Here is a 24,677-nt window from a genome sequence, read left to right as displayed (position 1 = left end):
CTTGATAGAAGTGCAACCAGGTTTAATTTCCCTCATAAATTCAAAACTGGTGAATGTGCACACTGTGCCAGTGAAAGTGATAGTTTTGTCCATGTAACAAGCTTGATAGGGTCAGTGCTATCTCATGCAACTAGGCAGAAAACTCTACAGCCTAATTAAGGCATCCATGCTTTCCAGACTCAGTTTATGGGAAGCTCCAAGTCACATCTTATCAGTCATCTCAAATGGCCACTGATAATGAAAACTATAAACAGTGTGGGAAATAACATGATTACCATTACATTAGGGAAGGCAGAAATGTTTACAGCAGAATTGAAAGCATTATTTGAACTTTCATTGCTTTTGCAAGATTGATTTTTCTGTTTCTCCAGCCCTAGCTTAATGCTAGCTAAGGAGAAGCCTGACAATATAGACAATCTTTGAAGCAGACAGGTGCTGTAGACCTTCCTTCAGAAATATGTGGCTTTTAAAAGTAAAGCTGCTCTCCCAATTTGGAGCTGAAGAACCCCAACAAGTTACTCCTCTAAGATAAGACATCAGGGAAAGAAAAAGGATGTTCCTCCTCAAACTTCATGAGTAAGAGCATTCTCTACTCACTGGATTCTTGACAAGGAGAGGAAACAATGGTGTCTGTGATCTCTGCACAGCATATAACCCAGCAGACCAGTGTGTTCAGGGAATGTCTGAGTACATCTCCTGAGCATGAGAGGCTGGTGACAAATTTAGTTTGTAAACCCTTCAGATGTTCACCACAGCTTTTGTTTTGATGTCTTTGCATCAAAGATCATTAGCAGGAATGCAAGTAACTTCATGCACACCTTGGCACTTTAACATCCAACTCTGTAAAAAACTCATGCAGGGTCTCAGTTCCTTGGTAAGAATGTTCTACCAGATCCTGCTATGTCCAAACAAACCAGTCTGACACTCTGTATTCACTGATAAATTCCCTAAATCCACAGACTTGATGTGTAAGTGTGATAGAGTTTGTAAGACTCTTAAGAAACAACTTCATTTAGTTAGAGTTTAGCTGGAGCTGAGTCACTCTGCTGAAGCTTGGTTAGCATGCAGCAAAACAGAAAGACATCCAGGGGAAGTCTATGTTACGTGGATTATGTTCTTAATTTGCATTTGGTTCAGAGAGAAATCTCTTCCTCACTGTAAGCCACAATGCTGATGCTGGCAAACTTCTGGTGGTCTTGATGACTGGAAGCTGACCCAGCTTTTATTAGAAAGCACATCTGACAGCATTATTGGCACTCTGCTTTTGGCTGAGGCCTTGATTAGTAATGCTGCTGCTACAGCTTGAAACTACAGCGCCACTGGCACTTGTCCCAGGAAGTGTGCCAGCTTCTAATGGGTACTGACCACAGCAAAATGAGACTTCCCAGAAGAAACAGTGACTTGTGTCCCAGAAGAAACAGGGATTCGTTTTTCACATGATAAGTGAAGCATCTAGGTATTTTCAGCGGACACAGGAATGTGTGAGCTCACTACTGTATGTAAACAAACCGATGCATTGATATTTGCACTAAAAGTTTAAAATTGTCCCTCACACATTGGTGTAAGCGCTTCAGCTCACTGATATGAAAGTATAAAATGGGTGAGCAGTTAGAAAACTTCCTAAAAAACAAAATAAATCAAAACAGACTTGTAGTTGAAACATACCTTACAATGGTAGAACATCTTCTAAGCACAGGATTCATAGTATCTAGAAGCAGAACAGCTGCAGTGTAATATGTAAGAGCAAAAATGAAAATAGAAAGTTCACCTTGGTTGAAACTTATGATAAAAATCTTATTGTGCAAATGCATGAATCATCTACAAGCTTGCAACCTCTCTTGTGAAGACAAAGAGACAATCTTTCTAATGAAATGAATTTACATCACTTGGCAAACATTAAATGTGCAATACACCTGTTACAGAAGTCAGTGCTATTTACCTAGTGTGATACAGGTGCACAAAAATACACCCAAAGACTTAAACCAGCAATCTACATGCAAGAAGATGCACAAATAAGGCAAAAACCTTTACTAAACCATGTCCAAATGGAACAAGAACACCTATCTCCCAGAGTCACCCATTAAGTGGTCCCTTTCTCTGGGAATATTTCTTAATGCTCAAGATATAAATAAGCTGATCGATCCCCACCTGTCACGACAGTTCATGGTTGCCAGGGGAACAATCTGAAAAGCAGAGCTTGACTAATGGTATCAGGTAACACAGCCCTTATCTGAAACAGAGAAGGCCAAACCTTTGGCTTTCATTAGGGATGAAGAAAACACCCATGAAAAAAGAAACAAGATTTTTTTCCTGCTAGGTTAGGCAAACCACCTCCACAGAGGTGTCTGCAGCTTTCATTTAACTTAGAGCAATGAAATCTGAGCTGACTCCATGTTTGAGCATAAAAGCAAACATAGCTTATAAAAATTATATAGGTTAAGCAATCATAACAGGTTCCAGCATTCTGGTAATCACTTCCTTGTCATGAGCACGTGGTGCACATACCACACGCAGCATCCACCTATTACAGTAAAGCCAGAGTGGCTCTGTGGGGGTTACAACTCCTCTCTTCCTCAGATTTTGTGTTCTGGTGGTTGCTATGATTAGACCTACCCAACAGCAAATACAACTTTTGTACCTCATGGAAGGGAAAAGAAAGTTGCTCTTTTAGATAATGGATCCATTAGACCCAAGAGTAATCTGACAATTTTTGCTCCTGCAAGGAGTGCCCACTTGTTTGATCAAACCTGAGGGAAACCAGCTTGTTTCTTCACACCTCTGCTGTCCCCAGGCACAGGATTTTGTACACAGGTCAGTGTGAAGTTCACTCACTAACTAAAAGCAGCACTTTGGTTCTCCTGAGCAAACAACAGGCTTATGCCAAGTAACTTACACCTAAGGACCAAAGCTAAAAGTAGTCCTTTCTAACGAAGATCAAAGATCTACCCACACACTTCCACACATCATCTCATCTTCAAATCTTCTTCTCTTCTGGCACTCCTTTCCTTCCTGACTAAAAGTATCTTAATTTCTTCAATAATGCAGCTTTGTACGTTTCAGTTTCTGTTTCCTTTCCCCTATATTGTTTCAAATGTTTACTTTTACTCTGAATTGATAGGGCCAGTTTCTAATTTAAGTTTCCACTAATGTCAAAGGGGCATTTTATTCATAATGAAATTTACATTTATCTGTGCTACCATTTCCAGCTGCCTCACCTCTGCTCCTCCTGTCCTGTTAATGCCTCCCAGGATTTCACACAGGTTCAACCAGGCTATTAACAATGGCTCTTTCCCAAATCCCTGCCATTATTTAGAGCTGACCACACCACTGCTACTGCCAGCTGCCCAGAGCTTTGGGGCTAGTCTGTCAGCTTGTAAAATGTCCCAGGCCTGTGAGGCAACTACAAGGTGTTGCTGTATTTCAAGATTCACAAGTAATTTTAAAGAATCAGTTCATAGCAGAGCCAAAATAAATTGTGGCTAGATATGCCAAGCATTGATCAAAAATGCTAATAAAAAATCAGTAGGTCTATTAAATTTACTAAAATTTTTGTAATATGGATGCAGATTTTTTTCTCCCATCAAATGATGTAGGATAAAGTATCTATATTGAGACACTTGCCAGTCACTTGTGTTGCTTTCTCAAAAAAAAAGACCCAATCTTTGCAAGTTTTCTTATTGTCTTCACTTGACTTCATAGCCCATCCCCCTAACAGGAGATGTTGTGCCCACATTTCATACGGTCATCTGTCAGCAGGAGCCAGCAGGAACATTTCTTACGCCTCTTCAGGCTGCCCTGCAAACTCCTTGCTTGATGAGATGGCATAGATAGTTAGAACCACTAACTGAAATAATTGCTAATTGAAATAAATGCAAATTCTGCACAGGCAAAGACATGGGAAGCAGTCCACAAAAGATGTCACTCTTGTCATCCCTCATTAGGAGATTGCCCCTTCAAAGGACCAAGTTTCTGGAATCCCCACTAATCTGGAATCCCCGCTAATGCTGTTGCGTAAATGGTTGATGGCAGGGTCACACCCAGGGTAGTGCAGAAGCACTGCCCGTCACCTGCTCCCTGTGGCACTCTGCTTTTGTACTGCACACACGTGGAATCACTCACCTCATCAAACGGTGTAGGTCCACACGCTGAGCCTCTAAGTGCACTCTTGAGCGCTGCACTGGCACTCAGCCAAATGAATTCACCCAGCCTGAAGTTATACAGCTGTTTACATACTTTATGAAAACATTTTATCTTCTTTTATGAGACATTATCCGCCTGTCTGTGACAATTTGCGTGCTTCACTCCCAGCCCGTTTCTAAATCATCTGAAGTGAAAAGCCTAAGTGGAAAGCCCTACTGTCATTTACAATCTGAGCAACTGCTTCTAGTAATTGAAGTTCAGAGAAAATAATGTATTTTCTAGGTTTGTCTTACTTTAACAGGCTTCTCCATCATGAACTCATAACACCAACGAGATTCTAGATGAATTTCATAAACAGATCCTCAAAATCATGTTGGTGACACTTCTCCACAATTAGGACAAGCAATGCACAGGTCTGCTGTTTCCAAAAGCCACTGTCAATACAGGAGGCAATAGGTAAATTCCTCTTTTATTTTCTTCTTTTTTTTTATTTTTACCCTAGATTAGTCTGGTCATTCAAGGCTCCTGAGGAGAGTTCTCAGAGTGGTGTGGCAGCCATCCCTGTTTCTAAGCCATGCATACTCCACTGGATGGGAGCAAACTGAGTGGCCTCCCAGGGTCACTGGCACCCCAGGGGCCTGCCAGGGGAGCTGAGCAGGCCAGGGCTGGCACTCGATGAGGTGGCTGGGCCTGGCCATGGTGATGGCAGCGTGCTGACCCACACCCTGCCTAGGGAGGTGTCGGGCAGCCCCTCACTGCCGCCCCACGCACTGCAGCCTCGCCTTTGTGTGAGCTCCACCGTGTTTACTCTCGCACTTCCTTGTTCCACTGCAGTGTGAGGGCCATAAACCGCCCAGCTGGCACGGCTGAGCCCTCGGTAGCAGGGACAGGAGGAAGAGGAGGGAGGGGGATGGCGGTCATGCCCTGGCTCTGTGCTGGAAGGGCACCCCAGGTGCCGCCGTGGTGGTTGGGAGCGCAGCCCTTCCTCTAGGGCTGGTGCCACCATCCCCGGTGCGTCTCTCATGCCCACTGGCCACCCTCATGCCCGTGTCCAGGGGCACACCAGGATGGAATAAGACCTATTTCCCCTTCTTCTCGGACTTCAGGGGCCACAATGTGACGGCCTTGCGCATCGGCGAGTCATGTGCCCTGGCCTTCATCTTCGTGTTGTCGTTGGCAGGAAACATCTGGGGCATCTGCCTGCTGGTGAGGCGGCACCGCCGGCTCTGCGCCGCCAACTGCCTCGTCCTCAACCTCTTCTGCGCCGACCTGCTCTTCATCACTGCCATGCCCTTCATCGCCGTCGTGCGCTGGACCGAGTCCTGGGTGCTGGGCAACTTCGTTTGCCACCTGCTCCTCTATGTGGTGAGCTTGAGCGGCACCGTCATCCTCCTCTCCCTGTCGGCCGTCAGCCTGGAGCGCTTCGTCAGCATCGCCCGGCTGCGCCACGCCGCCTTCCGCCGCCGCAAGGTGCTGGCCGCCGCCGTGCTCCTCATCTGGGGCCTCGCCGCCATCGCCACCCTCCCGCTCTGCTGCTTCTTCACCGTGGTGCGGCTGCCCGCCCCCGCCGGCCAGGTGAGGGCGAGCGCCGGGCGCGGCAGCCGGGCCGGGCCGGGCCGGGGGGCGCCGGGACCGGCGGCGGTGGAGGCTCGTCCGCCTCTGCCACGGCCGGCAGCGGCCCGCGAGGAGCTCGCCTGCAGGGCGGGCAGCGCTCTGTGCGCCGGGCAGGTGCGAGGCTGTGCCCGGAGGAGCGGCCGGAGCTCTCCCGCCGTCCCCCCGGCCCGCTCTCCCGGCGGACCGTCCCGTTAGGTGGGAAACGCGCATCGCCTGAGATTCTCTTTGTGTTCCTCAGTGCGGCTCAGAGACCTCCTTTTCAGCTCACTTCCCCTTACCGAGGGATCAGCATCCCGAAGGATCAGCATCCTGGGAGAGCTGCCCTGCAGCCGCAGCCCCCTCTGTACAAAATGGCCATGCGCAGATTTTTCTGCCTAATATTTTGAAATGCATACAAAAGTGCACCTCACATGACACTTGAATAAATTAATAAGTTTAGGGTTTGTAAGTTTCAATTTTAAAGTTGCCATTACCATTTGATAAGAAATTAATGGAAGTATTCCAGTTGTGGACATATATATTTGTGATTGTATGGGCTGTTAAAACCATCAAGTAATATATTACTTGACCTCTTTGTCTAAGTAGAAAGTTTTCACAGTCTTGGTTTAGTCTTGGTTTAGCCATCTTTCCCCATAAGCGTAGAGGGAGATAAGAACAGTGCTGTACTGAAAATATTGGTACAATATTGCTTTTCTTCTTCATTGTTTGTAAATAGGACATTTATATTTGCACCCTGGATTGGCCCAGCACTGCAGGAGAAACAGTCTGGGATACAACCTTTGCCATTGTTTTCTTTCTGATACCAGGATTCATCATTGTCATCAGTTACTCCAAAATCTTACAGGTATGTTTTTCCTTTAAATTTTGTTGTAAATAAAGGGAAGTAAACAATAACTCACTAGGCAGCAGTATATTGTCACCAAATACCAATACATGTAGAGGGAACGAACATTTGTTCAATAAATTATAAATATGTGATATGAAATGGAGCATTTCAACCTGCACATAACAGTCTATATACTTCAATTAAGAACATGCTTCAGCAGCACATTACCAGAGCCCAACACATGGTTTGTCTTCTTATGTATAATATTAAATACACTTCTACATTTATGTGCTGCTCATATTTCAAGACTATCAATCTCCTAAATGCTGAAAGAGTCAAGCATTTGAAATAACTAAAAACTTGATTTTGCTTTCCTTGAGCCTAAACTCATCATAAGGGATTTGTAAGAAAGCAGAGAAAGGCAGGACTAGAAAAAAAGCCATCCACTTTTTGATCTACTGACTTTCTGCATGTGTCTTTAGTACACAGATCTCATTAGATTATGCTTAATCCTCCACAATTTCAAATATTGTAAATAAAACCTATAAATTAAACCATCTGCTTCCACTTTCATTCTAAGTGGATGATGTTTAACATATATGCTGAAATATAAACCACCCAGCACCACAGAGTTTTAATCTATAGTCTAGCAAGCATTATATTAGCATCTAATTTCCTTTTAAACTATCCAAAACCAGAATGAGAAAGATCTAGACATCTTCAAACCAGGCACTTTGAACTAGTCACTGCAATGCCTAATTTTTAACAAGCACCTACAAGATCCTTGCTTCCTTTTTTGGGTAATTAAACTACTCATAAGAAAATTGTAGGTTTTGGAAAGGAACCTCAACAGACATAGATTATTGAGCAAGGAGTTAGCTGATGAAATGCTGAGCACCAACAGGCTCTGGATACACAGGCCAGAGCTGGATGTAGGTGTAAAATGAGCCAAGGACCTAGAATCTGGTCTCCACATATCCTTGCTTATTGATCAAACTTAAACTTGTAGTAGAAGTCATCAGCCTGTAGTTTCTGTATTAGCTCATTATAACCTTGAGGTAAATGCATTAGGTGAACCTCTTGTAGTGAAGTAAAGCACTTGCAACCACATACAGGTAGGCAAAGAGCTCAGAGTAACTCACTGGAGAGCGAGTCCTTTGAAAGAACTGCAAATTACTGGAGGCCAAGAAATGCCACAGTTCTTGGTCAGAGGCCAGGACAGGAATGGTGTTTGTTAGTCCTGTCCTTGCAGACTCCAGATTACAGGTAAATTTATTTTAAAAATGGCACATAGGGAGCTAGAAACCAAAAGCATGGATTGGAATACTGGATTACAAGACATCCCCATGCTGCTCTGCTCCTGTTTCTTTTCTAACTTGCTAACAGAGATGCTAAAGTACATTACGATTTCCCCTGAAATGAGGAAGTCTTGAGGGCCATAGCAAGATATAATTGAATCTTCTGTCTCTCTGGGAAGCAAGCAGAACTGAACTGGAGAATGTCTCAATCCCTGAGTCATTCCCAAGAGCAGATTCACTCTCACTTCGTGAGGATGCTCCATCATGTCAGTGCACACATAGCATGAGTCTCAGAATTGCTGGAAGCAGTGCCAAGCATTCATGTATTCATGTTACAGCATTGATCAGAATGATGAGGACTGACTACAGATGCAAGACCAGAAATTTTTTAGAAATATACACTACTACAAACGTGTACTTCACAATTTAGTCTGAAACTGAGCATTATTTTTACATAACACTTCCCAGAACCCTGGCAAAAATTATAGATTAGATGCCATGATTTGTAATTTATTTGGTTTTCCATTGTCCTGCCTCTCAGGCAAGACTTTGTCAGAGGCTAGAGCTAGGGAAGATATCTGTGTTCTGGAAGTTACATGCTTATATATATATATGACTTTTAAGTTGCTGTTTGTCCAAGTGTGGCCCAGATGCCAAGGACAGGTATCTATACTGGGTAGACCAAAAAGAGATCCACAACTTACCACTGCCACTCCATTTCTCTTGAACACTTTCTTAAGAAGCAATTGTGTCTTATTTAACGCAGTCCTCATGACTCTTGCATTCTTAGTTCTAGGCTGTGCAGCTCCTGCAGGAAAGACAGAAGTTATTTATATGGGACAGATTAAAATGTATCTGATGAGGACATTCTGTAGCAGTTTGAACAGTGATGACTGAGAAGCGCACACAACCCAGTTTTCCTATCTTTATATTAGAAGTGGATAATAGTCCTTTGCATTTTGTGAAACCTTTGTACTTACTAAGATAGGTTAGGCACTCTCTGAGAACAATTCTTGGTTTGGGCTATTTGGAGGAATTAACCTAGTTTTTGGATTCCAGATTGTACAGCAGAAGACCATCAAGCTGAAATTGTTTTACATGCTCAGGACATCAGATTTCTCTACTCCTTTCAAATCAGGGAAGCAGCTGTGATAGTGATGCTGTCCCCTTCTCAGCCTCAGAAGCTGCTAAGAAATGCACTTTTGGTTCACGGGTTTTAATTTATACATTCTATTGAAATATTTTGAAGATGTCTAGATTCTTAATGAGTATTTATCTCCATGAAAAGTTCAGAAAACTACAAACAAAATGACAAATTACTCTCTCTAAACATTTTCATCCTTACCTGTACCAGGAAGTTAAAATGTTGTAGTATTAATGTTATCCTTCCTGTAGTTTCTGCTAAAGGGAAAAGTGGCAGGTAGAGCCATATCTTTTGACTTCCTGTATAGTCAGCTAAGGATTAATCAAAACCTTGATCAATCAAGCCTTGATTGATCAAGGCTTTTTGGAAACACCCCTTCCCTATGCATGCAGGGGATAAAGTGGCATCTCTGTAATTTAGCACAAATCTTTGCTAGATATTTCAGTTTTAATTTCTTTGCATCAGAGGTATGAATGTAGCAAAATTAATTGTGCCATGCCAACTTCAGGGAAGACAGGGATTTAGAGCAGAGGATTTCAAATTTTCTGCAAGCCCACTGGGTCCAATAATTTACCTAATGACAGATGATGCACACCTGTGAATACTAGGTTTCCAAGCTACCCATAGTCTAGTTTATTATATCAGAGTGCTTTTATAAGACACAGATTTATATAGTGACTCTAACGATCTGTAAGATTTCATACAAAGCAATTGTGATTACTGTCTGAAAGGCTAAGTGTGACACAAAACAATGCACAATCTCATTCACATTTAAAATAATTTATTGTAGTAAATTCATGCTCCTTCTAATACCTACCTTACAATATCAGCCTGCCCATAAGATAATTGGATCGCCTTCCTTCTTGTGCATCAACAGGATTGTTAACTATGTTCCAGTTTGCATTTATGAAAAAAAAATCAATGGGTTTCTTTAGATAGAGCAAATGAGGTCATAATTTGAATTTAATGGGATTTCATGAGTAATTAAGACTGTTTTATGCTGAAAAGCATTTGTGACTGGTAGAGAGCCATGAAAAGAACAACCACTTTGCCTAATATTGAGATGAATTCACAGCTGAGAGGAAAAAGAATTGCTAGTGAAGTGAGAACATTTGAAATGGAACCATGGACAAAAAGTACAAATGAATTCTGCAATGTGTTTTTTTGTAGTTGCTTTTCAAAAGAAAACATAATGTGCCAAAATTTATGTTTTCACTTGTAGAAATGTGTTTCAGTGAAAGTTTGCTTTCTTCTCTTTTACTGCAGATTACAAAAGCATCAAGAAGAAGTTTAAATGCTGGTTTAGCCTATCCAGAACATCATCAGATTCGTGTTTCCCAGCAAGACTACAAACTATTCCGAGCCCTTTTTTTGTTGATGATCTCTTTCTTCATTATGTGGACTCCAATAATAGTAATTATTTTTTTAATTTTAGTTCAGAACTTCAAAGAAGATTTAAATATTTTGCCATCAGTTTTCTTCTGGATAGTATTATTCACTTTTGCCAACTCTGCAGTCAATCCAATTCTGTATAATGTTGCCTATTTCAGACGTAAATGTGAGGAAATTTTTCTCTGTTGTACAGGGAACCCTGAAAGGCATAGAGCAGGTACAGAAACCACAGTAAGAAGAAGTAACCATGAACAGCCACATTTGTCTTTCATTACCAGATAATTATTTAAAGTCTGAGCTATGCCACATTTTGGATTTTGTCTATGCTATCCCAGGTCATATAGGTCATTATGTTATAGTATTACATGCCAGAGAAGGAGGAAAAAGGCTAAATACATATTTTTAATTCCCGTGGGTAAAATTCTATTGACTTCATTGCTTTGCCTCAGTAGGATTTGGACAATTTAATTTAAGGGATTGAATTCTCCTCTTACACTGAAATAAATAGAAATATGGCAATGAACTTGGTGAATGTAAAATAGTTGAATTAAGTACTTAAAAGTTTCTAGTGAAAATGTTCATCCTCAGAAAGTATCTGCTTTTTTTAAAATCCAGTTTTTAAAGGGAACTTTATTAAAAACTTCAATAACTGTCTGCCTGAATGTAAGTTTGAGCAGACTAACTGAAACAAGGTAATGAACATGTGTTATCATCAAGTAAATGACTAGTTTGGTTCCATCTCAAATTAAAAATATGGACTTAATACATGAGAATTAATAAGTAAAGAATAAATAAATAAATAAATGGTTAATCGTCATGTGTAAAATAGTTCTTTAAAAAATATGTATATTTTTTATGTCTTTGCAAGTCATACAATAAAGTTAATTAGTGATATATAGGGTCACTGAAATTCCTTTCTCTTTTCTAAATGATTTCGAGTATTTTATAGGGAAAATATAATGTTCTAGTTGAAAAGAAAATACATATACTTGGTGGTTTATCATAAATACTCTTTTTATAGTCAGAAATTGAAACCACTACAAAAAGCAAGATGAAATTCTTAATTATCACCAGTCACCAGTTCAAAAGAGTGCACTAAGATAACAGGCTACTAATGAAACCAATGTGTACATATGTACAGATTTGCATACAATTTGTATCCCATGTAATCCAAGTTTATTAAAATGTTTCATTGGTTTATTAACAAAGTGAGCTACACAGCTCAGATAAATATATTGAAAATCTAAATGGACCCATTTAAAGCATTTTCCAGAGAACACATGATCAATGTGTTAACTTTACATCCATGGTGCTGTAACATGGCTTCTTTCCATAGGGTTGGATCTCCTTAAGAGCAAAATCCTGAAACACACAAAAGCCACAGTTATGTTTGTTAAACACTCCAGACAAAATTTAATTACACAAACTTTCACCAAATTTAAAATGCTTACTAATTTCTTTAAAATGCTCTTGAGTCCAGTAGTCTTTATTTGTAATAATAATGCCATTACCTTACTCTGCAATTTATAATTCTAAGGAATTTTCAACTCGGAACAAAACAGGAATTCATCCAATCCGTTACACTTCTCCTGAGAATTTTAATACTTTTGCAGACAACGTACTGGGCAGATCAATGACAGAGTATCTTTCAGTGATACTAGATTTAAAAGAGTCTATACTTTAACAAGCTTCTAGTTATTTCCCTAAAAAGGATTCTTTCAACAAAGTAAGAATCTCCTGACCCCCAAAACTTCTAATGGCAATAGTAAATTAGCAGAAGGAATATACCACTCTTTATTTCACAAATGTTGCTTCCAGCAAATGCTAACAGCAGATGCAGCTTTCAACTCTACTGATATGACACTGTATTTACAAGAACTCTCACTTAATATTGACATTACACAGCTTAAAGTTACTTGAGCTACTACTCTGAGAGACTAAGAATATCTTAGCTTGAGCTATATTTGAGAAGGAGCTACCATCATAAATGCAGTGTAAGTTAGAACAAAAATCTTTCATTTCCTAGGCTTCTTTTTTGCCTTGAACAGCCAGTATAGATATTTTGATTTTTTTTTTAAATCAAGTAAGCTTTGTACATCTATTAGTTGAGTGAGCGCACACACACACACACACACACACACTCTTAATTAGCTTTAAGACATAGGCAGAGTGTGCACAATTAGCAACAGATCTGATAACAGGATGCCTTGAAGCAACACAGCAATGTATTACTCTGTTTATGGATCAGATGAACAGATAATAGAGCCACAACAGCTGACCTAGCTCATCTTTCTGACTTTCTTTATAAGGCCCAAAAGTTCCTTCAGTCAATCTCAGTTTGTTCTAGCATGCCATTGAGAAAAGCCTTTAATCTTGGTTTACAGATTTCAGTGATGAAGAACATACAACAACTCTTGGTAAACTGTTCCAAAGGTTAATGACCTTTGGAGTTAAACAAATGGCTGTTTATTTCTGCTCTGAATGTGTCCAGTTTAAAGTTCCATCCATTTAAATTATTTCTGTGTTTGCAAGTCATTTTCTATCCAATTCCTATTGCTTGTGTGGACAAGCACAGACTTTGCTCAGGTCAGCCTTTAACCTCTTCCTAATAGGAAAAGATTAAGATCTTTAAAGCACTCACTAGATGACACATTTTACAAACTTTTAATCATTTTTTCTGCTTTTCTTCAAAACCTGTAATTCATCCTCAATACTTTTTCCAGTTATGCTTGTTACTTCATGTGACATAGCAATTAGACCTATGCCAAGCACAACAATCTCATGTGAGTCTTGGTTTACACATGCAAGAATTGTATTAACTCTTTTGCTCACATCATTACATTGGGAGTTCCCATTCAGCTGATTCACCAATCAAGTCTTTCATAAATAGCATGCCTTCCAGGATGTGAGAGGTGGGGAGGAAGTAAGGAGAGGTACTACTATTTTATTTGTTCTAAATATTTTGATTTTTCTCCTTTACTCTTTACAATTCCCCACTCTGGGTGTAATTCTTATCATAAGAAACATTATGGTTTCTTCTAGATAATTACCATTTGACCTTTGTAATACACTTGAGCATAAGTGAGCTAATTCCCTGTGTTGTAAGTTCAGCCTGACTATAGGACTCAAGAGAGTGTCATGCTTCCAGTATCAGGGCTATGACCCTCTTCCACAGCTCTTTGTGAAACAGTTAACATGAGGACTTGTGAGAAAGGGTCTTCTGTAAGGTATCCTTTCCAAGACTTCCATTTTCCTTAAAAGCCTTTCTGATGAATTTCTCAAAAAAGTATTTGAACAAAGGCAAAGAGATGTGATAAAAGCTGCCCAATTACTTTTTACCATAGCTATGAAGTTTATCCTTACTATGTTTACTCACACTACATTGACTTAATTGTTATACAACTTCCTCTAATTACTGTTTCAGGTGACCTGATATGTTGCATGAAAAACTATGCACCTCAGCTCTCCTTGAGATAAGGGAAGCTAAAGCTGGAAATAAGTTACTACAAGCTCCAGTTTTCAAAAGACAGTGTTACAGCCACTAAGTAAAAGGCATTATGCACTTGATATCTAATGAGTAATAGAAACCCAGTGCTTTAGTCATTACACCCTGAAATAAAATTCTTCAGAAAAAAAAAGTTCTCACCATTATGGGCGATAACTCTGTATTTCCTGTCCAAACAGAGTTCTATCTGCCTTTGTCTGACAATTTTCAGTGCATCTGGAGGCAATCCCTTGGGGTCCCGGGAGAACACAAAGGAGTAGCTGTCAGCACAAGTGCCATCTGCATTTAGCTGGCGGCAGGAGTAATGAAGAGCATATGTATCATAATCCGTGTCCACTACCCAGTGATCATCATCTGGAAAAAAACATAGCAAAGAAAAAAAAGTGTTAGAGACACCAGTGAAATCCAGTAAATCAGAAAGGATTGCTGCCATAAGTCTATTAAAGAAAATGCTAAAATGAAGATCAGTACAAGTTATAGCAGATTAGCTTTTCATTTATTCCTGTGTCCAGTATTTACTTCCATGTTTATTTTTAAAAAGAAAATAAAGATGGACATGCTCGGCCTGCTCAAAGTGACTCAAACCCATAAATATTTTCTTACCAGAGATGTTAATAGACTACATTTTTAAGGAAAAAGATAATCATGCAGTTTGCTTGTGTATTAGAACTATTTGCTACAAGTTCTGCCATAAACCCTCTTCTTAAAACACTGTTACAACTTCAGATAATTCCAAACAATTAGCTATGTAACCTGACAAAAACCTGGTCACACTAGACACTCTGTTCTAACAGAAGTCAGGCTGTTTCAGTGTTTGCAGTAAAACCTGACATATCTGCACCTTCCTCTGCTTGAGCCAAATATTCTCCCTTGCAGTACATCTGCACTGGTAAAGGCAACACTCTGTTGTCTTCCCCTTCTCTCCTGTGGGGGGACACCAGGCCTTTTAGAAAGGCAGAGTTTGGGGTCAGCCAGCAACCTGAAGAGCCCATGACTCAGCAGCATATTCTGGGGAGACCTGGGAACTGTTTAAGACAAATTGACATCCAAAACATGCTTTGTAACTGTGTCTTTGGATGGAATGGAGCTCCTATCAGTTCCAAATTCTACCTGCTTCTCTTGGAAACAATCCAAGGAAATGTCTTGAGCTACAAATTGACTCGAGAAACTGATTTTGTATAGGGTGGAGAGATGACATAAAAGTACAAATATATACATATGATCATATTTGTCTCTTAAAACAGAGAAATCTCTACATTTGGAGACATGAGATCAAACAAAATAACATTTTATAAATCCTCTTCCCTGCTTTGCCAGCTCTGACATCAGGCTGCAGAGAGAACACTAGCATCTGGTAACTGAGTTCTGAACTAAAACAAGTCTTAAAATACTTCATCTGCTTTTCATTTCTTTTCAAACAGCGGCCTTCAATTATATTGTTGGGTAACAAACAAATGAAATACAAAGATATACAAAGGCCAGGTCTTCACTTCTTTAAAGAAAGCCAACCAGCTGTCCCATATAAAAAGTAGTGATTACCTTGTTCACATTAAGCTTTGCAGTATGATAGTTATTATGTCTTTTAAGTGCATTTAAGAAATTTGACAGAACTTTTTCTTTTCCCAGCATGGACACACAACATAACTAGTCTTTCAAGTAGTTCTGCATCCTCTATAGTTAAGTACTCACTTCCTTTCTGCAGAAAAGAGGCGACTCCCCAGTACTTCATCTTGAACTTGGCAGGATCCTCTGTGTCAGTGAAAGAGCCGATCATGTCAGCACAGACATCCCAGTTACTGTAGCCAAAGACAATATTACATTCCAATGTAAGAGCACAGCTTCAGTGACTTGCACAGGGAAGCAGGTAGGATTGGAGCTTAGCAAAATGGAACAAGTGGCAAACAGCTTACTTGAAGAGTCTGACTCTGCCCTTTGCAGTGGCAGTCATTTGTCCATTCTCATCTACGCTGAACTGGGCTACCACATTGTCCTGCAGAAACAGCCCCTCAGGATCTTTTTTTGCCATGGCATACCAGGTGCCACTGTACTGCAAGGAAATAAGAAAGGCTGCATGTAGACTTAGAACAATGGAAACATTACAAGCAGACAGTACAGAATAGGGGAGGTGACAGAGGGAAGAGCATGCAGATCTTTGACTTCATGCCTCAAAGGTGTATCTAGATGTATCTAAGAAGCAAATCTATCTGTTTCAACAGCATAAACCCATCAATACATGCTAGTGCAATCATAATGTGTTGAAATACTGACTTTTTTTTGGGTAAACTTACCTGTATCTGCAGCTGTCTAGTATAAGGATTATATAACAAAGTATATAACAAAGTATAACAAAATTTAGTGGAAAAAGGAATAACAACTAGAAGATCTTGTCAGATCTATGTACATTTTTTTCCTTGCAATGGTGTCTGAAAACACCAGAGTATTAATTTTTCATAGAAACAGCCAAGTCAATACAGTCCTTCTGCTTATACCCTACAGTTTGAGACCAGTCTGCTAAAACTCAGTTTCTGCAGTATTCCTTTATCAGGTGCACCAGGATCCAGCATCTGTGGAGGTGTGCACATCACAAACTTTAGCTGTTTTTCAGTGTCACAGTCTGTGACTTCAAAATGTGACCACACTGGTGCTACTGAATGCCAAATTTTGTAGCCTGGAAAGAGTTATGCAAGACATCACAGATCCAGGAGAATAAAGAAGATTTACCCTGGTCTTGTCGAAGTTCTCCTTGACTTTGAAGCTGCTTACTCGGCAGTCCCGCTCTGCAGTGCTGCTGCCCACTAAGGCCAGTGACAGCAGCAGCAGCCAGGGCAGAGCTCTCTGTGTGTGGACCATCCTGTCCCTGCAGCAAACAGAGAATAGCATCAGAAACAAGCTCTGTCTCACAAGCGAAGGGAAGAAGGCTGCCCTGTTAGGTCACCAGGGTGTCACGCAGCTTTCCCTGATGCATGTGCAGGCAAGGCCTCTGCTCATCCCCAGCCCATAGCGGCAGGGTCCCTTACAGACAGTGCCGGTCCCTGGAGCCTCTTGGGAGCCCGAGTGTTGATGGTGGTGGCAGTGCCCAGGCAGGGAATGCTTTATGTACTCCTGGGGCTTTCGCAACCCGCTGAGCCGCAGGGCCGGCACTGGGGAGGGCAGCGGGAGGCGGGCTGGTGGATGCTGCGGGCTGGGGCCCCTTCATTACAGCCTCTTGCGTAACACCCGTGGGCTCAGGTGGTCTTTGACCCTGCTCTGCAGCCACGCCGGCGCTAGGAACAAATGCCTCTCTTTGCTTTTCCCAACCTCAAAGCAGAGCTCACACCTGGGGGAAGGAGTGTGCACATGTGTGGGGAGAACAAACGGAATGAGAGGCATCCCACCTTTGCATGGGGGAGAGTGAACTGCCTCCACCTCCTCTGCGATTTTACACACTGCAGTCCAAAATCCATCTTACCCAATATGCTGGACCCAGTTACAAGGTGCAGGTTTGTTTCCTCCACCTCCTCCTCAAAGTCCTTCCCTCTTTTACCCTGATAAACAGTGGCAAACATAATGCTTGCAAGTTTTTGCTCCTGTTTCTGAAAGCCTGGTTATGCCACAACCTCTTCAGGTCCTCATGACTGGCTTCCACTTGCTTCCAAAAGGCTCTCTGGGCGAAATCATCTCCTGAGCAGCTCCCAGCAACAAGAACAGTGGCCCTGCAGATCCTCAGGATGGTGAAAGAGCCTTTTTATGTAGTACCAGAACTTAAGTGTGGCCTGCAAATATCCAAGTGCATGTACACACCACCTCTGGCCATTTTGACATGTGATTAACTTTAAATCAGATATTCCATAACTTCTGTTCTGTTTTTGGCAAACTGTTTTCAGTTATATAAACCATTAATTTCCCCTGTCCAGGCAAGTTTTGCTGCCTCTCAGTCAATATTTGTTCTCTAGTTTCAACATCTTTAGGAAGCATTAGAGAAAATCTGTTAATTATTTTCTAGGCATGTAACCAGAGCAGGATAGGAATGATTGTTACCAAGAGAACTAATTCACCTACCTTTTCACCTCCCATTTTTTTTTAAAGAATAAAGGCAGAATCCTGTTATTTAAAAGGCTGGTATTCATTACTTTAAAAATCAAGCAAATATATAATTTTAATATGAAGATACAAATGTAGTATAAAAAATACCTAAATAGTAGCCGATGTACAGCTTTAACCAATTTATTCAGCATGGTCTTTCCCAGAAGTTTACTTAATATTCCTTTCATACATTCATAAAAATATTAGACTTCTTACTGTTGCTGTCCTTTAAAATCTCTTCTCATATATAATGCAAACAATCTGATTGATTTAGCTTGCTTTTCTGCTTTATGTTGGAGGCTTTTTGCACACTGAATATGTTTTGTTCACTTTCTTAAACATCTATTGCTCAGGGCTCTTCCATGTCTGCCTTTGATTTCCTGGATAACATCAGTCACTAAAAATTACACTATATTTAATATTAAGCTTCTATTCATAGTAAAGAACATATTTAACCCAAGGAATTAGAAGGGTGTATGTATATTAATTGTCCTGAAACTTTCAGTGGTAGCTTTGCAATAATTCAACATTTCCATTTTTAAGCTGAGATTTTCAAATTTGCTAATTCCTACAAAGACTGAAGAGAAAAAGTAAACTCTATTCTTCTGGTGACTTTCAGAATCTTGCTCTAGTCTGGCAATGGTGATACCAGTGATACATATACATTTTTATAAAACCTTTACAAGACACTCACTGATCTTGATATATGAATTCATCATACAAACAAGACCAAATTCAACATGGATTTTCTTTGTTCACTGTCTCACATGACTGATAGCAATAAGATGGATTATAGCTTAATTCATAAGTTTTGAATCAATTACTTTATTTAATACCAAAGAAAACAATTATTTCTTTGTTCTCTGCCAATTTGTAAAATATTATAATTTCTCTTAAGTTTGTTCTGTTCAAAAATCTGCATACTGTTTTATATTACCAGAGAGGTCCTTGCAGGATCAAATCTATTCCTATCAAGTTTTCAATAGCATAATTGTCTATGAAGTTTTCAAAGGAGTCCACAGTCACTCACGCACATATGTCAAAACTGCTGAGATTTGACCACGTCTGAAAAGCTAGGTCAGTGTTCCTTTTATACATACTGCTGTTGTCAGAAGATTTACAGACAGGAAATTAAACCAAGTGGCAATTAAATAAAAGTTTACTTCTGTTAATAAGTTTTAATAAGATCAGTTCTAAATGTGTGCAAGGGATTTTCCAGTCTCCTAAATTAATCCGATGCAATAAATCTGAATCAGAAACATATAATTTTGTATAAGCCATGGCACAGCATTTCTTTAATTGTGTACCTCTACTGATCTCTGCAATATTCGGCAACTTATATCTGGTTGAGGTGCCTGACACATTTAGTAATTATAACTTCCACTTATTCAGGCCCTTGAGTTTGGAATCTCTACAAACTCTAGACAATGTCCAAGGAAAATCTTCTTTTGATGTGTTATCATTGGGAATCTGGGGCAGTGCAGCTCCAGTGAAATCACACCAGTATTTCCCAGTCAGATTTCAACAAGGGCAGAAGAGAAGCTGGGCAAGTCAGAATGCCATGGAGGTCACACAGGGAGCTGGGCTCGCTGCCTCCTCTGCTCTAGCTGTCCCTCCAATACTGCCTGCTGCAGACACAGCTTACATTGGTGAAGTCCTTTCTGGGTTACACATGAAGAACTTCCTTGGTCAGTGGGACAGGGATTTTAGGCAAAAATGCTGCTCTGCTGTTGGTTAAGTCTAGATTAGGTTGTGCTGGGGGAGGAATGGAAGGTTTCTGGCAGATGAGCAGGGCTATGGCAATTCAAGGGTGAATTCTTCCTCAGTCCTAAGAGATGCCAGCACAACTGTGTAAACTCATAAACAGTGTAAACTTTGCCTCAGTTAAATATCACTTGGATTGATTGGGCTCTGAGTTTGCTTGAGAAATTATGTCAGTGAGTGATCCTCATTCAAACCTAAATATTCACCTCTTAGATTTGTACTTCTCATGCAAACGGAAAGGAACTTGGGCCAGGATTTTGCATCTGAGAGGACTAAGCATAGATCAAATCACTGATATCCAAGGATTTCTAGGTTCTGGGAAAGCTCAGACAATTATATTTAAGGAAATTATTAAAATTCAATAAATTATTTAAATATTGATAAGTTTCACACATGACTTCTGATACCTGAGGCTGGCAGCATATTATGAATATTACAGATTTTTTTTTAAGTCACTATGTATTTTTTGGAACTATATTTAATGAAAGGAAAAGAAGGTCTTCTACCTTTGCATTTTGCCAAAAGGACAGAAAAGGGGCTGACTTCTGTCAGTGATTCTGTGACTGGATTATTTTCTACATTAATAGCATGTAAAATTCTGCAATATTCTCAATTAGGTATAGCAAGAAAAAAATATGGAAGGAAATGTCTGGGAAAAAAACTTTCATTATAGGAATTATTTTATCTTTATTTATGACTTTTAATAGAAGGAAGAAACCAGTCAAATTACTATTTAAACATTTTAACATTGGCACCTTTCAAGCTCTACATATTGAAATAACTAAAATTTTTTTTTTTGTTCACAAGACCTAGTCAAGCTCTTAGGAGAAAGTTGACTCAAAAATTGCTAGTAGGAAATGGAACATCCATTTCCAGCCAGACTACAATAGATTGAAAGACTTTTTGCTGTGTTCCCTTGACTGTTTATTTACAGAATGCCGTTCATAAACATGAGTATCCATTAAAGTCTCCGAGGCAGATTTGCAGGCAAATGAATGACCACTGTGTGCCCAGAGCAGGGGATGCAAGTGCCCTGTGAAACCAGACTCGTAGCTATAACAAATGGCATGAGCTGTGCCAAGGAGCTCGGTGTACTTTGTAAGGGACAGCAGTGTGCACTGCCACCATCACAACTGCTCCTCTTGGTGGCAGTCTGAGTACAGAGGTCAAGGACAGAAAGGAATGGAAGAGATTGCCCTTTGCTCCATGCCAGCCTGTGTACTACCTGTTCTTGTAACTTAATGACGCGACATTTTGTTTAGGGAGTAAATTTACACTGAAGTCTTTACAAATAGTATTTACTAACAGAACTAATTTAAAATGGTACCTCTATTTTCTTTAACAAATCTTTTTGAGGATTGTGATTCTGAATTGAAGCTTTTTCTGGGCATATCACTAAAATGGAAGCAATATAAAACAAAGATCTAAAGTTCAGCAACAGGCTGGCCAGGCAGGTGAGAAGAGCTCTAAATTATAAATGATGAAAGACACAGACCTTATGTACTGAGTCCAGCAATGAACCACAAAGTTCACAAAGCAGTAGGAGAATCTGATAAAAAGAGAGGCTGAGAAAGCTGAGACTCTTCAGCCCAAAATGTTTGGGGGCATCTTAACAACACACATACCTGACAGGAGGGCATGAAGAAGACTTCTCAGCAGTGCTGAAAAACATTGTCAATAGTAAAAACTTGTCAAGTAACCTAAGATCTTCAGGGAGTAAATGGGAGAATGGCTGACATTAAAAGGCTGCTGCCTTTTGCCTTAGTCTGTATACTAAAATTCATGCCAAGCTATGAAGAAATCCATACTTTTGGTCAAAGCTGCAGTGCATCTGGCAACCCTTCACACTAGACTGGCCATTTACTTCAGGAAATCTCCCCCAGAGTCTATAATCTCTGTTGATTACTAACTTCATGATCCCCCAGAGCTAATAATTGGTAGTTTTAAGAGAACATAAACATTTGCAGCTCTATGGAAAAAGCAGTTAACTTACGATCTTCAGTGTTTATGTTTTTAAAATTATTTTTGTAAGAAAAGGGATAGAGAATTATTCTAAAAGAAACATGAAATTAAGGATGTTTATAAGAGTTCCCAGAGGATACCAAGTCAGTGACACCAAAACATTTTAGTGCCAAAACCTGGCTGTGTTAGGATCACACAGTACCTGTTGTAAAAACCAACAAAATCAATTCTCACAATGTATTCATTTAGAAAAAAACCACAAACAACTCTGAATATTGATTTCTTGGATTATACATATGAATCTCCAATGTCCAGACAGCAAGCAAGATATTAATCACATCAAAATTCATGCAATTGAAATAAGCATGTTTGATCTGTGTTTTTTCAGAAAATCTTAACTGAATAAACCACATTTACTGCTATAGGATGGGCAGAGACATTCAAATACAAACACTGAGCTGAACTGGGAAGCCTTATAAATGCCTTTGACATTTACGTGCTGCTTGAATCTATTTAAATAACCATGTCTGTCAGTTATCCTTCTTAGGAGTTTCCATGTATCACAAGGGCTCAGGAATGGTCTACTACTAAGAACTACTCCATAAATAGTTTCATTTCTGTAGGTACTATGAACGTCAAAGGCAAATGATATCATATGTATTAAAATCACAAAGCACACATATTTCTGAGAGTCTCTGAAATTAAATTTAGATACAAATGTGAATTAGGTTTAATAAAAATAAAATGTTCAATACTGTGGAAAAAAAGGAGAGTAAAAGAGATAGAACAGAAAATAAATGTCATATTCCAGCAGAGAAACTTTAAAATTTATTACAAAAATTTTAAAAGAACTTTTGTTGTTTTCTTATATTTCTTTCTGTTTTGTTGCACACTTGACAGCACAAGAGTCCAATTTTAAGAGTGTATCTAAATTAAGGAAAATGCAATAAGAATTTCTTTATGACATAAAAATTATTATGGTACAGCCCAGAGACATCTGGAATATTTTATTACAAAGAAAATGTATCACCTTACAGTAGTACCAAATTATAAAATTATCTTCATTTGTTATCTCAAAGTACAAATAGTGTAGTTTATCCTTTGTAAAAAGAGATGAGCATGAGGAAGATTTGATGAAAGCATGATAAGCATTTTAGGTGATTTGCACATAGAAAAAAATTATAATAAAATTATACTAAATTTGTTAGTTTACAAAAATGTAAACCCCCCACCTCCTAGCCCCCAAAGAAAATGGTATCACTTGGTCAGTCTGCCTGTATTCACTTGTTCTCCCTCCAGAGACTGACATGCCACTTTGATGTCTAAACTGATTTATCATGTGTGATAAAGATGAATGTGTAAGTCTTACATAGAAGTTAATTTTTTAGAATGCTTTAGCTGGGCATGAGACAGATCCTCTATAGGTGCCTTCTCCTTCAAAGAAACTACTATGTGGAATGTTCCAAAGTCAGTAAAAAAATATGACTGAACACATAATGCAAAAAAATGTTACAATTCCTTCACATGATTTCACTGAGGCTCTTCATCATCCTCTTCTTTTAAAGCACAGAATGAAAAGTAATGAGCTAGAAATTAGGAAGATGCAAAGCACTAATTTAACTCTATGTAGTTACATATAAAATTATTTTCAAGTCTCTACTGCTTTTATATGTATTGATCAAATATTGAAAGTACTAATATTGAATTTGAGTAAGAATAAATGTGCCTTTCTTCCGCTGTTTTCTTGTAAACTGTGTGTGTGTACAACAGTGAGAACACTGCTGGGTTGCCACAAGTTCCTATCACTGGGTCACCTGTCAAGAAGATGCTGCAGACTCACACATCCACCAGGGAGGGGCCTGTCCCCCAGGCTGCTGGGGGCTGCAGCCCAGTCTGAGAAAAGGAGCCAGGCCAAATTGTGTTTGTAATGTGCTGATTTTCATATACCTTTTAAAATCTGCAGAGTATCTGCAGCCTGGCAAAAAACTAGTTCCATATATAGTGTTTCATATGATGGTCAGAGGGAAAAGTAATGTTAGGCATGATTGAGCATCTATCAGTGACCTGTTCTTCGTGCTCAAGAGTATCTGTGTCAGTTGCCCTTGTTGATTCTTTGAGATCTATTGATAAATACTAATGTTGACTTACTGTGGCTTCTGGCAGACAGATGATGTACTTTGGCAATACTCTTATCAAATCAAGAATGGCCAAAGGGTGTATGTTTTATTTTCTTACACCAAGAATCCCTCATTGCTTTTGATCTACATGGTAGGCATAAACAGAAGTAAGATTAATTATATTGCAGTCCTCCTACTGTGCTGGAATTCAGATCTGTTTCAACGAACACAGATCATTTACTGTCATAGCTGGCACTTAAATTCAGCCTTCTCATGTAGCTTTGGAATGTTTGCTTCTCAAATTCAAGACATTTTCTACCATTCATTTTCCATTCATGTATGTAATATTGAACTTCTAATGGCAGGAGACTTTAAACATGTACAACCATATATCTGTATCTATGTAGATACATGGTTATCTGTGGTATATCTGTGACCAGACACAAGATTCCCTCTTTGCCTAATGTTTGTCAGTTATTATCCTTTTTGCACTATTTCATAGAACTGACATCTCCAACTTTTTCTGAAGAAATGTAGACCTTGACTGGATATTTATGCTTACAGAATAAAAATTTTACTGTTTCCTCAGTTTTAATTTAATCAGTTTTCTGGCTGTGCTAAGTCACATTCTAATTCTTTTATTCCATCTTCACCTAGGTAAATCATTCGAGCACTTGAGCAAGCTCAGACTTCTGTAAGGTCTTAAGAATTTCACACATTTTATTCATGTATAGCTTCATAATTATTTACTTTTAGTAATCCAATTTCTATCATCTCCTGACTATTTCAAGGAAAGCTAAGTTCTAACCTTTAGAAGATTTCTCCATAACATTCTGTTTTCCTGCCCTTAAGT

The 24,677-nt window shown here is 39.5% G+C and overlaps 2 protein-coding genes across 2 annotated transcripts; one reads left to right on the top strand and one right to left on the bottom strand.

Moving 5' to 3' along the window:
* Positions 1 to 5,181: 5,181 nt before the first annotated feature.
* FFAR4 (free fatty acid receptor 4) lies at positions 5,182 to 11,188 on the top strand. The gene is made up of 3 exons (XM_058029688.1): positions 5,182 to 5,715; positions 6,470 to 6,598; positions 10,289 to 11,188. The coding sequence occupies exons 1-3, from the start codon at positions 5,182 to 5,184 to the stop codon at positions 10,694 to 10,696; spliced, it is 1,071 nt and encodes a 356-aa protein (XP_057885671.1). The 3' UTR covers positions 10,697 to 11,188.
* Positions 11,189 to 11,567: 379 nt separating this feature from the next.
* On the bottom strand, positions 11,568 to 16,799 carry RBP4 (retinol binding protein 4). Its single transcript, XM_058029542.1, has 5 exons — positions 16,641 to 16,799; positions 15,830 to 15,966; positions 15,609 to 15,715; positions 14,061 to 14,273; positions 11,568 to 11,776 (listed from the first exon to the last, which is right to left on the bottom strand). Exons 1-5 carry the CDS (start codon positions 16,797 to 16,799, stop codon positions 11,763 to 11,765), a joined length of 630 nt encoding a protein of 209 aa, XP_057885525.1. The 3' UTR covers positions 11,568 to 11,762.
* Positions 16,800 to 24,677: the final 7,878 nt, after the last annotated feature.

The sequence above is a fragment of the Melospiza georgiana genome, chromosome 8 (assembly GCF_028018845.1).
Source record: "Melospiza georgiana isolate bMelGeo1 chromosome 8, bMelGeo1.pri, whole genome shotgun sequence".
Classification (NCBI taxonomy): Eukaryota; Metazoa; Chordata; class Aves; order Passeriformes; family Passerellidae; genus Melospiza; species Melospiza georgiana.
The sequence above is the reverse complement of the archived record's forward strand: the minus strand, read 5'-3'. Positions and strand labels throughout refer to the sequence as shown.

Bases quoted from the DNA above. Each gene is read 5' to 3' on its own strand.
- FFAR4 (XM_058029688.1), top strand. From the start codon at position 5,182: ATGCCCGTGTCCAGGGGCACACCAGGATGGAATAAGACCTATTTCCCC. The intron at 5,716-6,469 runs GTGAGGGCGAGC...GTTTGTAAATAG, and splicing joins TGCCCGCCCCCGCCGGCCAG to GACATTTATATTTGCACCCT. The intron at 6,599-10,288 runs GTATGTTTTTCC...CTTTTACTGCAG, and splicing joins GTTACTCCAAAATCTTACAG to ATTACAAAAGCATCAAGAAG.
- RBP4 (XM_058029542.1), bottom strand. From the start codon at position 16,799: ATGCTATTCTCTGTTTGCTGCAGGGACAGGATGGTCCACACACAGAGA. The intron at 15,967-16,640 runs GTAAATCTTCTT...ATTTCCTTGCAG, and splicing joins AGAACTTCGACAAGACCAGG to TACAGTGGCACCTGGTATGC. The intron at 15,716-15,829 runs GTAAGCTGTTTG...CTTTGGCTACAG, and splicing joins GGCAGAGTCAGACTCTTCAA to TAACTGGGATGTCTGTGCTG.